Raw genomic sequence first — 12,518 nt, 5'->3', positions numbered from 1 at the left:
TCCGGATTCCTAAGTGTCTTTACGTTCTAAATCCGTACCTTACGCCCTAGCGCCAGATCAAATCTATATCGCAGTCTTTGATTCGAAGGAATAGAAGTGGATATGCTTCCCTATAAAGCTTAGTTTAGGCGTGCTTATGGTACGCATTGTTTACTTGGACCGGTGCTGATAATCATGGAAAAGCGTTTATTGGGGAGAGGTGCTTGTATATCAGCCTACAGACTCAGCGTGGGCATCTGGGGAAATTTGGCATGTATAGGTCCCAGCCCTTTTCTAAACGGTGCCTACGGGTCAATTTGACTGAACACGGGAAAACTAACCAGGACCAGGAAAAGTAAGGTCCCACAGATTTAGCCGTCTTTCTTAATTCTTTGGATGGTGGTGCTTGTCCAGGTAAACCTGCTAAGCCCTGTCGTGTCGGGGGTTAGAGCCTGTATCGGCTCCACGCAACCTTCCGCAGCCCGGATCCCTCTTGTTTTACCCATTTACCCAAGGAAATAAGTCTCATCCGGCTCTTCAGGGCTATGCAGCAGGGCAGGATTAGTCCGGGGTAGCTGCCGATGTGCCAAAAAGACGACAGCTGTTTAAATGAAGGCGCCTTGGCGGGGATACGGCAGATCGATGGATTCTCCACCAACGAGGAGAAACCAAGTACTATGCCAAATCTTGGCATATTGAGGATCGACCCAAGAAGATACTAGATCAGGCCGGCTCTGGGATAGGAAACCAGCAAGTATTAGGCTAAAGTGGTTAATGCTGTCTAGCCGGCATAACTGTAACATAAAAGGGCTGGCCGTTCAAAGTCGAGTACTGCTCTTGAACCCTTCCTAAGGTCTAAAATATCGATCTAAAGTATAGTGTCCTTCAGTCAAATACCTCCTGCCCTGATCACAATGGTGTATCTGAAGTACCTTGCTAGCGGCGCGCTGCTCTTCTCCCTCGCCTCGTCCGCCGTTATTAGTCGACAGGCTGCTGCGAGCATCAACGATGCATTCGTCGCCAAGGGAAAGAAGTACTTTGGTACTTGTTCCGACCAGGGTCTTCTGCAGAACAGCCCGAACGAGGCAATTGTTCGGGCGGACTTTGGTCAATTGACCCCGGAGAACAGCATGAAGTGGGATTCGCTTGAGCGTTCGTTCACCCGCCATCATCTCTTATTCATGTTCTGGTTGCTAATCGTAACAGCATCTCAGGGTAGCTTCAGCTTCAGTGGAGCCGATTACTTGGTAGATCGACCTTCATAACGCAGGATTAGTATCCATGGTTGATCGATGATGTTAGGCTAATTACGCCAAAACGAATAACAAATTACTCCGCGGGCACACCCTAGGTACGGTACTCGCGAAATCTATATGGCGAAAGTGAACCTAACATGAGATATAGTCTGGCATTCCCAACTTCCATCCTGGGTTTCAAGTATCACCGACAAAGACACCCTAACTAAGGTGGTTAAGAATCACATCACAACCATCATGCAGAGATACAAGGGCCAAGTTTATGCCTGGGTACGTTAGATAATGGGATAATGCGGATACTCTTATTGTATCGCACTGACCGAGCCTAGGATGTTGTCAACGAAATCTTCGCGGAAGACGGAAGTCTCCGTGACAGTGTCTTCTCTCGAGTTCTTGGGGAGGACTTTGTCCGGATCGCCTTTGAGACTGCTCGCGCGGCGGATCCCAACGCCAAGCTCTACATTAACGATTACAAGTGAGTGATCTTGGAATAAATGATAAATGGAGTCACAACTAACATTGTCAGTCTGGATTCCGCCGACTACGCCAAGACTAAGGGATTGATCAGCCACGTCAAGAAGTGGCTGGACGCTGGTATCCCGATTGACGGCATTGGTACCTTCTCCCGTTTCTATGTAGAGGAATGAGTGCTAACGAGTACCTCACAGGGTCTCAGTCTCACTATAGGTATCTCTCTCCGGTGTGATTGTGTTGGCTTTGCTGACTGTGTAGCTCGAATGCCTTCCCCGTTTCTGGCGCCAAAGGATAAGTGTCTTCGCCTTCCGATCGCAGCGCAAAAGGCTAACGTCAAGCACAGCGTTGACAGCCCTCGCCGGGACTGGAGTCTCCGAAGTCGCAGTCACCGAGCTTGACATCGAAGGGGCGAGCCCTGACTCATACCTACAGGTTAGTGCACTATTGCAATTTCATCCAGCGCTCTGCTAAGTGTATAGGTTGTCGATGCCTGTCTTGAGGTGAGCTCTTGCGTTGGTATTACGGTCTGGGGTGTGTCCGACAAGGTATGTTCAATTGATGGTGCCTATAAAAACGAGCACTACTAACAGCGAGAAGGATTCCTGGAGGTCCGGTACCACCCCGTTGCTCTTCGACAGCAACTACCAACCCAAAGCCGCTTATAATGCAATCATCGATGCTTTATAAGTGTTGTAGCAGGCCACACGATCAATCGGGAATGGTGAGCTATCTCACCACCCGGTGGGACTCTAGTTTCAAGCAGGTGCAATATTCTTTCTGCGCTAGCCACACAGGAAGACTATGTCCACTGTCTGGCAACGTAACTTTTTTTTTGTACCTGGATCTTTTCGTTCTAATAAACTACATTGGAACAGGGCCTGTACATATCGTACATTGAAATTCAATTTTTATACAGTACAAGCGAGCCATACTGTAGAAGGCACAGCGAATGGTAATCCCATAGCTTGACAACAAGCATAATTTACCCCATCTCAATGACCTCTATAGAAAAAAAAAATAACCAGCCCCCAAGATGAGTTCCAGGCGCTACACAACCAGACTGGATGAGCTTAGTGGTGTAAGAACCGATCAATTCTATGCATCCGTCAACAAGAGCAGGGTTGTATGTAAAGACCCACTACTCCTGTCCGGGGTCTGGCATTAGTCCTCGTATTCGGCTTTTAATCACTTAGCTTTGTAGAAATGAATCCTGCGAATAACCGCGTGTTCCCCCACTTCTGCCTAGCTTATGGTGGGATGGTGGGATATATAAGTCCTCCAGTCCAGGGTATCATCTTACAGTTACGTACATTCTGAGCTTCTACCGATACATTTCTTAAACCATAGCGCTGTTAGCCCTTTAGATTTACGACAACTCTCCGAGCCCAGGTAAAACGATCGTTGTGACAATGACGATAGAGTAAGTGATATTGCTCCAAATCACTCCCAGCGTTTCCCAAACAATATTGGACAAGAAAAAATAAGGTGGTTAGACAACTCCAAGATACAGAGCTAATTACATCCCAGCCCCATTCCACCCCCCGGCGCCGACGACATCGCCATCGTCCGAGCAACAGTCGACAACGTCCCAGCGGTGCTTCGCCTCCTAGACAGCGCTGTCCACTGGCTCGCATCAAATGATCGAGTCGGACAATGGGGCACAGTGCCCTTCTCCGAGAAACCGAAACAAGTCGAGCGACTGAAAGAGTTCGCGACGACAGGCTTGGGCGTTTGGCTCGCTGTAAAGATGTTCCATACCCCAGATTCAGATCAACCACCGGAAACACTCTACAAGAGTGATGATGGAACAATCCAGGGGGTTGTTGTTGGGGCGCTTGCTGTGGGTGATATGATGCCGTATGTCACGCCCGTGTCAGAGCCCGAACTTTACGTGCGGTTGTTGGTGACGGATCGGAAACGGGCGGGGAATGGAATTGGAGGGCGTCTTCTTCACCATGCTCGGGTTTTGGCGAAGCAGGCTGGGGTCTCGTTGTTGAGGGTGGATTGTTATGCTGGCGGGGATGGGAAGCTGGTTCGGTATTACGAGTCCCAGGGGTTTGAGCGGTTTGTGAGGTTGGACCTCGAGGGGGGTTGGCCTTGTCAGGTGTTTACGCAGCGGCTAGGAGAGAAGATAGAGTAATGGCATCTCCCTTATCTGAATGCGAAGAGTATATGTTGTTTGAATCGATCAAGCCATATGAACGTGCATTTAAACACTATCGAGTGCACGGGGTGTGACTTTTGGGCTATTGCGTGAGCGATAGGGACCTGACGTGAGTAAGTCTCGTCTGATAAATGCTTTTAGATCTCTCTTTTCCATGCCTAGTGCCGCGTCAAATCCAGGAACGATACAACAAACTCCTGCAAAGCTCTCACCAGAAGCACAGATTGAGCTCAAACTCCGACGTGGGGAAATAGAGAGGAAGCAAATCTAGCTGCCTGTACAAGCTTCTCCACTGACCGGAAAGCTCGGTTGACCTAAGGTGGAGCACAGAGTACTTGGCAACGATCGGGCACCGTTTGAGGCATAGCTAGAGAGAAGAACTACTCCGGAGCCTGATGTCTAACGGGCTTATGCTCTTAATCGGTCTTCGTGAGTTACAGTGCAAATATATAGGGGATCAAACAGCGGACTTTCATTGGGGCGATGCCCCTGCCAAGTGGACTTACTCCGTAGGGTAATATCAAATTATCAATGGTGCGGAGTCTGTTTTCCGGCGAAGATATCATACCACGGAAAGGTCTATTTTCAGAGGGCTCGGGTAGATCTGTTGCAGGAATACGTCCTGTTATAAGGGCACACAGCTTTAGAAATGACTTCTCGAGTTAAATGGGCATGCTTTCTAAGCTACAGCAAACACAATATCTGTAAAGATACTCTCAGTAAACACTGGAATCAGATGAAATCGACTCATTCAACACGCGTAGTAACGGTATAGTTGTAGAGCGCTAGGCATATTAGAAAGGGTATCAACGAGGTTGTCTACTGTCTTGAACCAGCGTGATGTTCGCAATGAATGCATCGATGCTCGTGACCATGCTGCAGGGAATTTACCTGGCAACACTCAGCAAAGTGTGGCATAATATGTTCTTTGGTGCTGCTGTGCCGTTCCAGAGATGGCGCATGGTCTAGTCTCCGTTTGAAGGGATACCTCTTGACTACAGTACGACGTCTTTACGCTCGTGGTTCATTCGCCATTGACCTTCACTGGTATAAATTGGAATAAACGAAGCATATCTTTACTGCATTACCTTTCCTACGGTCTATAGAGGTACTCAATCGCCTACATCGCTCATCGCATGTGCAAGCAGGTTAAAGAAGCCATTACTAGAATTTCAACAATAAGACGAAGGCCCCATCTGTTGGCTACGGGCATAGGTCTCAGAAAAAATAAGTTGTATTCGTTGGTTAATATTTATGAATCGGCGCCCCCATAGTAGGCGTCCCATGAGAACCAATCAAACATTCGCCTATGGCTCTGAAACGCTTTAGGCGTCGTACTTCCGCTAGCAGGGTGAACAGAAATCGGGCCCTGATCATCGATACCATCCATGGACGACCATGTGGTAGCCATATCGGCAGGTAGCCATTGTAGGTAATTGGAGACGTTTGGGTCGCCAACGCCGACAGACGGCAGAGCTTCAATACTTTGAGCGTAATTAAAAGCGGATTCCTTGTTCGCCTGTATCTGCTGCATTAATTGATCGGGCCCTTCATGGCTTCGCATAGGGGACATTTCCGCAGCCCTAACTGTGCCGCCAGCGCTCTCTTGCGGAAAATGCCGGTGGACGTGGGCCTGTGCAAGCTGAAAAAATGTAGCCGCAACTCGCTGTAGCCTTTCACAGACAGTAGCTAGGAGTCGCATCTGCGATCGCATTTCCGCATAATAGGACACAGTCGTGGATAGTAGACGTAGGTCCTGCTCAATTGCTGCCGTCCAACGCCTTTGATGGATTATGGTTTTGAATATCACAAAGAAAGGCGTGAAAGGGTAGTAAAGGAGCTGCCTGCATCAATTTTATGTGTCAGTTATCTGTGCTGAGGGCAGTGAACCAAATATTTTTTATTCATACCAAACTACTCCGTTGTATATGGAAGACCAGTTTGATACCATGGAACTTAAGAGAGAAATAGCTTCACGAGCAGACGGCAAGCAAAATGTGGAGTACAACTCGTCTCCCTTCAGTAAAACAATAAGGGTGTGCAGATAGTGGAATTTGATGCTGTTGATACCGAGAGCCATCTCCTGGAGCTGCGTCGCATTCGAAAAGCAGCTCTCGGCGTCCATAGCCTCAGTGAGGACCTGACGGAGAAATGAGTAAGATACAGCCTTCCACCATTAGAGCCAAAGATTGATTAACAAACCCGTTTTGTTTCCAGGTACCACCCGTCAAGCCGCGACCAGACATCCCTCTTTGCAAGGGATGACTCACCTGTAGCCAGAACATCCAAAGCAAGCCCGGTCAATCTGGACAGCTCCATGGATCTCATAAGAAAATGAGCGCCAAACCTGAAGCCGTGAGATGGTGCTTGTTGAATTTCATCGTCTGAGCTAGCACGAAGATGGAAATTAAGTAAGACTTCATCGTCGGGTAGCGGTAAGTCCCGATAGATGGCGGTGGAAAGGAAGACCGGACGGCCAAAGGCAAGAGCACAGGATTTGTCCATCATGAAAAGTAGCCAAAAGAGACACAGTGACTGTTGTTGCGGGTTGAATACATCATGTCTCCGTTCGTGCAGCCCCAAAGCTTCGGCCTGGCGGCAAGCGTGACCCAATAGCATCCAGGACAAGTTGGGCGCAGCATAATCCTCACCGTGCAGGGCTAGAAGGGCCAAGGCCTGCACATTGGCTTCACGCGGCTCAAGGAAGATCCGGCTATCGTTCAACGCTAGCTCCACGTTACGCCGGAAGCCGTGTATTTCTTGGGTGTCTTCATTCTTCGCTGAAGCAGCGCAGAGTAGCAAGTAATTGAGGTAGATCACCCATGCCTTTTCCCGGACCTTGTGCGGCTCAAATACAACTTGCCTGACAATTTCATCGGTCGGGGCGCGAAAGAATGTGTCGCCAATGTTCGAAAGCTCGTAAAATCCTACAAAATGCATTCTGTCTCAGTTATATTGCGTGCGTGGCGCGGTAGAAGAACTGGAGGACTTTACGGCTAATTAGGCGATATCCCACGGGTCTCGAAGGCACATAAAAGGTAGCTACTTCTTCCCCAAGATCACGATGGACATGTGCCGTGGTTAGCCTAGTAGAGAGATACTGAAGCTCAGAGTAGGCGCTTTGACGGGCTGGACTACCGGGCGGTTGAGAGATTGTTTCGATATTAGCTAGTGTCTCCCTAAGGAAGGAGAAGGAATGGAACGGGCTAACGTAGAGGTTAGATCCCAGGCGATCCTTATCAGGGACGGGCGAAAGATGGGACACTCTTGACCCTTGGGTATTATCTGCTCTTGGCCATGCTGAAGAGATGGTTTGAAACACTCGATGGACGGAGTCGGACAAATGTCGTACTGTGCGCTCAAGGTGTTGTAGTCGGGCCTCCATGTTGTTCCCGGCCGCAGTAATAGGTCTTTGGGGTCTATAATGTCAGAAAGAGAGTCAGGTGGAGTTATCCTCATGCCATAGGGGCTTACATGGAAGTAAAATCTGACTGGGAGGACGACTTGTCCCGCGAATATTGGCAAGCGCCGGGCCATGGCCTGCAAGTGCTGCATTTGGGCATCTCCCGGGAACACCTACCAAAGCATGTCAGTTCAACGATCCGGTAACGAAGAGGGTCCAGTAGAGTACTTCAATTTCTTCTGCCGGCAAAAGTCACACTGTACACCAACTTGTCAGTTGCAATGGGGGGTTGCCGGTGGTTGTTGGGTATCCCTACCGCAAAGCGAGCAAATATAGGGTCTGCTGCCAACGGTCTACTGGCGTCCATTGTCCCACGGGCTTTTGGAAGTGTTCCAGCTGATTGTTAAGACACAATAGCATTCGTAAACAAGCAACGGAGTGCTCTGCATCTGTTAGTGCTTCTGGATAACTTCATATCGGGGTCCGCCATCGAAGTCTCTGAATGGCGACCGTCGGGGGTTGTCTCCGTCCTCAACCAATCAGAGCTGTCCCACTCGAACTCCTTCCAGCCTTCCGCCACTATAATTATTATAATTTCTTTTTTTAACCCTCTATTCATTACATACAAGTATAAAATCATAGATAGACTGAAAGGACCCTCCGAGGATCTCCGGTCTCATCCAATCGGGTTGATCGCTGGAGCCCCATATCATCCTCAATGCCCTAATATATATAGCATGGGGGAAATAATACCGCAAGAGCGCCAACGGTAGGGATATGAAAGTAGCTGATGCCTGACAGAGCGCTCCATTCTTTCTTCGCGCTGTCTTTCACTCTACATTATTCCTATCTGCAATAGCTCTTTCCGCCCCAAAAGAAACAACCTACAATGGAACCCCAGCCATCCATCGCAATCATCGGAGCCGGCCCAAGTGGGGTAGTACTCGCCCGACTACTAGAACTGGGTGGCATCACCGACTATGTCATTTACGAGCGCAATGAATCAGCCACGCCAGGTCCCTGGCAGCAAGGCGGGACGCTGGATCTACACGGCCCGTCCGGTCAACTGGCGCTCAAGCGTGCCGGCTTGTTTGACGAGTTCAGTAGGAACTTCGCGCGTTGGGATGCATCAAGGATGTCTATTGTCGATTCAGCCGGCGCTGCAGTTGTCAGTCTAGGGGAAGGCCGTGATGCCCCTGAGATTGACCGGATACAGCTACGCCAGCTTTTGCTCGACTCAGTCCCTGCGGACAAGATTCGCTGGGGGCGTGCCGTCAGGACCATTGCAAGACGAGAGGAACGGGATAGTGGGACGAAGGACAACGGGTGTGTCATCCATTTCACCGATGGTACATCTGCGAGCGGCTTTCGACTGATTGTTGGCGCTGATGGCGCTTGGAGCAAGGTTCGGCCTCTGGTGAGTTCACACCCTATCTTCTTCCAATTGCCATGCAAGAGGGTAGAGGGTAGGTTGCTAACAATGTGACCAGGTTACATCAGCGAAACCGGTATACTCAGGAAAGATGTTTATCGAGGGGAAGTTGTCCCATAACAACCCAAGCTATGAGGTAGCCATTCAGATGGTTGGTCGAGGAGGCATGATCGCGGTAGGGAACCGCGCAGAGATGTCGGTGCAGCAACTTGCTGATGGCACTTACCGTGTATACTTTGGGCTACTTGTGCCCGAGGGCTTCTACGACCATCGTGACGGTAACGACGCAGCTTCTGACCCTACCATCAAAACCGAGGACATACGTCGCTTGCTGTTGTCGTCCAACGATTTCTATGCTACCTGGGCGTCGCAACTGAAAGCTCTTGTCGACACTGCTGAGGGCCCCTTCCGTGCTTGGCCACTGTACCGCATGGACCCGGAGACAGTCGGCTGGACCCGCAGCGTGGCTCCTGGCGTCACCCTACTGGGCGATGCCGCGCACGTTTCGACGCCATTTGCTGGTGAGGGCGTTAACTGCAGCATGTACGATGCCGTCGTACTAGCAGACTGCATTATCAAGCACTGTGGCGTCAATCGACACTTTCAAAATAGTGAGAACAGTGTTCTGGAAACTGCTTTGTCGGAGTATGAAGCAGATATGTTCTTGCGCGGTCAGGATATGATTCGGCACAGTACCAAGAACGAGGTTATGCTGTTTGCGGATAACGCCTCAGAACAATTCCTAGCGCTCTTGAATAGTCATGGGCAGGCCAAGGAAACCAAATGATTCGGTGTAGAACATATGGTACTACGCAATCGAGGGGGGCTACATCGCTTAGATAGGCAATCAATCATCATTCTCTACTCATCCTAGGAGGAAAGCAAGGTCTGCAGATCTCATGTTGATTAAGCGATGATTGGATGTTTGAATTTGCTAGCAGACTGCAGATCTGAAGAGAAAATTCAAACTAGAAACATATATCATTTCAACACTGTCAAACACTTAAGCCAAATCCCTAATCCCCTCCACCGAGCAAATCTCCATTGATCCTGCAAAGCACACATGTATTATGCAAGCCTGCAAACCCTTCCCTCCCTGTCTATTCCGGGTCGGCCGACCACTCGAGCATATTTAGCACGAGCATTTGCAGATGTTCCACCCCCAGACACAGTTGGACGACTCAATGCCGGAATCAATATCGTCTGCCTTGCATCCACGGTTCTTAATACCGTCAGTAAAACATTGGTTGTAGCATCGACCAGCCCAGTCGGTCTTGCAGCCCCCACTCGCCGTCCAGTGCTTTCTAGCGAGCGTGTCCGCGGCCGCTTTGGCTTCCGGCTCCGCTGGAGCCGCTGCGGCGAAGGCCATCAGGCCAGTGAGAATGATGAAGAGGGACTTGGTCTGCATGTTGGCTTATAGGTGTAAGATTGACTGCTTAGCAGGGAAACCGTTAGCATTTAGTTGTATTCCGCAGACCCGATCGGACAAGGAGAGCATACAATCTGCAATAGCTTGAGTCGTTATGCAAGTGAGATAGGCGCGGTGAAGATGGCTTAGATGGTCCTTAGGAATGAATGGGCTCGATGAGAGTGTTGTTTCTGGGATTCTGTCAGGTTCAAGGGAGCCCTGGGCTCTATTTATACCTCCTGCGTGCGATAAAGGTCCGGAATAATTTCCCTCTTAGTACAGCACCTTCATGAACTATACGGGAGACAACCAATCCAGCGTGGTTGTATCTGATACAGTGCAAACTGTGCTATTGCCCGAAAATCTCACATAAATAGACCCACTGCGACTAGGAAAAATTGAGGATCAATCTGCGAGTGGGTTACATTTTCATTCATCCATGCGGTGATAGTTGACCTGCGATCTGCATGTATGCCTGCATGTCTATGTATAAATGTAATCTAATTCACTGCTATTCTTGTTCGATGTGGATCATGTCAGGGATGGTTACGAGGGTGTCACTCGTAAATAGTAACCAGATCGCTCTACCAATGTCATGCCAGATCATGCATAAGGATAAATGCATGGCTCTTCGTATTCCTTATGATCTACAGTTGATACATTTTCTGGACAGCAGCCTTACTCCAAAGGGCTGACTCTACTCGTATTCGCTCTTTTCGTTATGTCGCCTACTTGTTCGTATTTGTGTTTGCCGTTTTAAGTGACTAGTCGCGATCTTGATATAACATTAAAGGTGGATCTTCTGCGGATCTCGCAAAGTATGAAGAAAGCTGCATAACAATGAGTGTCAACCTCACCGGATCAACATGCATTACGTAGATTCGCATTAGGTAAAAGATTTTATGAGCCGCATCTAGGGTTCGTATCTGACGTGGGTCTACAGGACTCTCGTGTTGAGAGCCTTGGCAATGATCTCTGGAAGGCACAGATCTGAGTTCCCAAGAAGTCCCAGAATTGGGAGTGCTACTAATAATAATATGAAACCAACTACGGTTGTACGTACAGGGAATATTCGGTTCTGGGCTTGGAGAAGAGGGCTTGCGATGTTGCATTTCCCAGGTTCAGGAGACACGCCGTCATGGCAACTCTACGTAGAAATATCTTCCAGTGAGTGCTGTGAACCATACACAAACATAGACCTTCTACGGTAGTTCAAAGTCAAATAGAATAGCCATATCCATATCAAGTTCAACAGCTGGTTAAGTGACAGGGAGGGGATCGGCTCCATTGTGCCCCCGGCTGTATACCATAATGTTCATGATGCTATCGTTGAATCCGCTACAACTAATCCTCTGCTAGACGGAAGTCACAAAATGTTATAAGTATGTCTACATACCTAGCAACTACGGAGCAATCCCAGCTAAACTCCCCCAATTCCACAATCCCTCCATCTAACCATTCCGCCGAGCAGCCAACCCAGCCGGGCCGCTGAGGAAAGCCTCGGGCATTCCACTCCGTCATAAACTGGGATGAGCTCCAACGGAAAAGACGGTCTCACCTCCATAACATTAAACCTCATGTTTATATAAAGCCACCACAAGATCCCAATCTTCTCCCTTATGAACCCGGAATACCATGGGTTACCCTTTTTTCAGCATCATACTGCCAATCAACCGTACCAACAAATTCCTGTGGCCGTCTAAACTGATCCTCTCTACCTGGCTCAGGACAGGCAATAATCGACTTCAGCAATCGTTCATCAATAGCCATACACGCCTGGAACCGACCGCAGCCTCCATAGAATCCCTCTCTTGGTTTTATGGAGATATTCCGCGAAATGCTGACGTATCCGCTCTTTGCTGGCCATCCCAGCGATGCTTGTTAGAGATCACGACGCTCCGGTTTTATCCTTGTATTAGTTGTTCGGGACGTGGATTACTCCGATAGCGTTCCGGGCTTTCACGGGTATCTTATTCAATCTCGTAGTTTATAAAGCGGATGAGCTTGGCCACTGCAATGGGTCATAACGTATTAGGCTCGGTGGTGTAGACGGTACGGTAGATGATATAGCCCCCGGAAAAGCTGAAGGATGCATGGGATCTTAAGAAGCCACTGGCTAGACGGCCGGAGTGGCTGTACCACGACTGTTCCCTCCAGCTGCCTTCGGCATCGTTGGTTAAATAGGGGTGGTACCAGCCCTGGAATGAGGATGGATGGTGGTAGTTGGCGTATTCGTCTAGTCCTTCTACTTGCTTGTTGTCCATTGAGGGTCGTTCTGGAGTAAATGCGGATATGGAATTCATGGCAGGATTTGTGGAAAATTATCCAATATCCAAGAAGCAGAAGGACGGCATAGTAAAGGATGTGAAGCTCCATCCTGCAGGGGAATGGTGACGAAGATT

At 49.1% G+C, this 12,518-nt stretch overlaps 4 protein-coding genes across 4 annotated transcripts; 3 read left to right on the top strand and 1 right to left on the bottom strand.

Annotated features, from left to right (window-relative positions):
• Window positions 1-893: 893 nt before the first annotated feature.
• BDW43DRAFT_299730 (endo-1,4-beta-xylanase) lies at window positions 894-2,396 on the top strand (the record flags this gene model as incomplete). The annotated part of the gene is made up of 8 exons (XM_032044769.1): window positions 894-1,178; window positions 1,282-1,330; window positions 1,384-1,505; window positions 1,565-1,710; window positions 1,762-1,850; window positions 2,053-2,141; window positions 2,189-2,254; window positions 2,307-2,396. 8 exons carry the CDS (start codon window positions 894-896, stop codon window positions 2,394-2,396), a joined length of 936 nt encoding a protein of 311 aa, XP_031901214.1.
• Window positions 2,397-3,118: 722 nt separating this feature from the next.
• BDW43DRAFT_310392 (uncharacterized protein) lies at window positions 3,119-3,849 on the top strand (the record flags this gene model as incomplete). The annotated part of the gene is made up of 2 exons (XM_032046929.1): window positions 3,119-3,129; window positions 3,237-3,849. The coding sequence occupies 2 exons, from the start codon at window positions 3,119-3,121 to the stop codon at window positions 3,847-3,849; spliced, it is 624 nt and encodes a 207-aa protein (XP_031901213.1).
• A 1,292-nt stretch (window positions 3,850-5,141) lies between these two features.
• On the bottom strand, window positions 5,142-7,728 carry BDW43DRAFT_274018 (Zn(II)2Cys6 transcription factor). The gene is made up of 6 exons (XM_032041688.1): window positions 7,593-7,728; window positions 7,505-7,533; window positions 7,348-7,449; window positions 6,868-7,292; window positions 6,076-6,800; window positions 5,142-6,013 (listed from the first exon to the last, which is right to left on the bottom strand). Exons 1-6 carry the CDS (start codon window positions 7,641-7,643, stop codon window positions 5,774-5,776), a joined length of 1,572 nt encoding a protein of 523 aa, XP_031901212.1. The 5' UTR covers window positions 7,644-7,728; the 3' UTR covers window positions 5,142-5,773.
• Window positions 7,729-7,959: 231 nt separating this feature from the next.
• Window positions 7,960-9,681, top strand: BDW43DRAFT_274007 (FAD-dependent oxidoreductase). Its single transcript, XM_032041687.1, has 2 exons — window positions 7,960-8,693; window positions 8,767-9,681. Exons 1-2 carry the CDS (start codon window positions 8,166-8,168, stop codon window positions 9,493-9,495), a joined length of 1,257 nt encoding a protein of 418 aa, XP_031901211.1. The 5' UTR covers window positions 7,960-8,165; the 3' UTR covers window positions 9,496-9,681.
• Window positions 9,682-12,518: the final 2,837 nt, after the last annotated feature.

Source organism: Aspergillus alliaceus (genome assembly GCF_009176365.1).
Source record: "Aspergillus alliaceus strain CBS 536.65 unplaced genomic scaffold BDW43scaffold_17, whole genome shotgun sequence".
NCBI lineage: Eukaryota > Fungi > Ascomycota > Eurotiomycetes > Eurotiales > Aspergillaceae > Aspergillus > Aspergillus alliaceus.
Note: the sequence above shows the minus strand (reverse complement) of the source record. Positions and strands in the feature narration are given on the sequence as shown.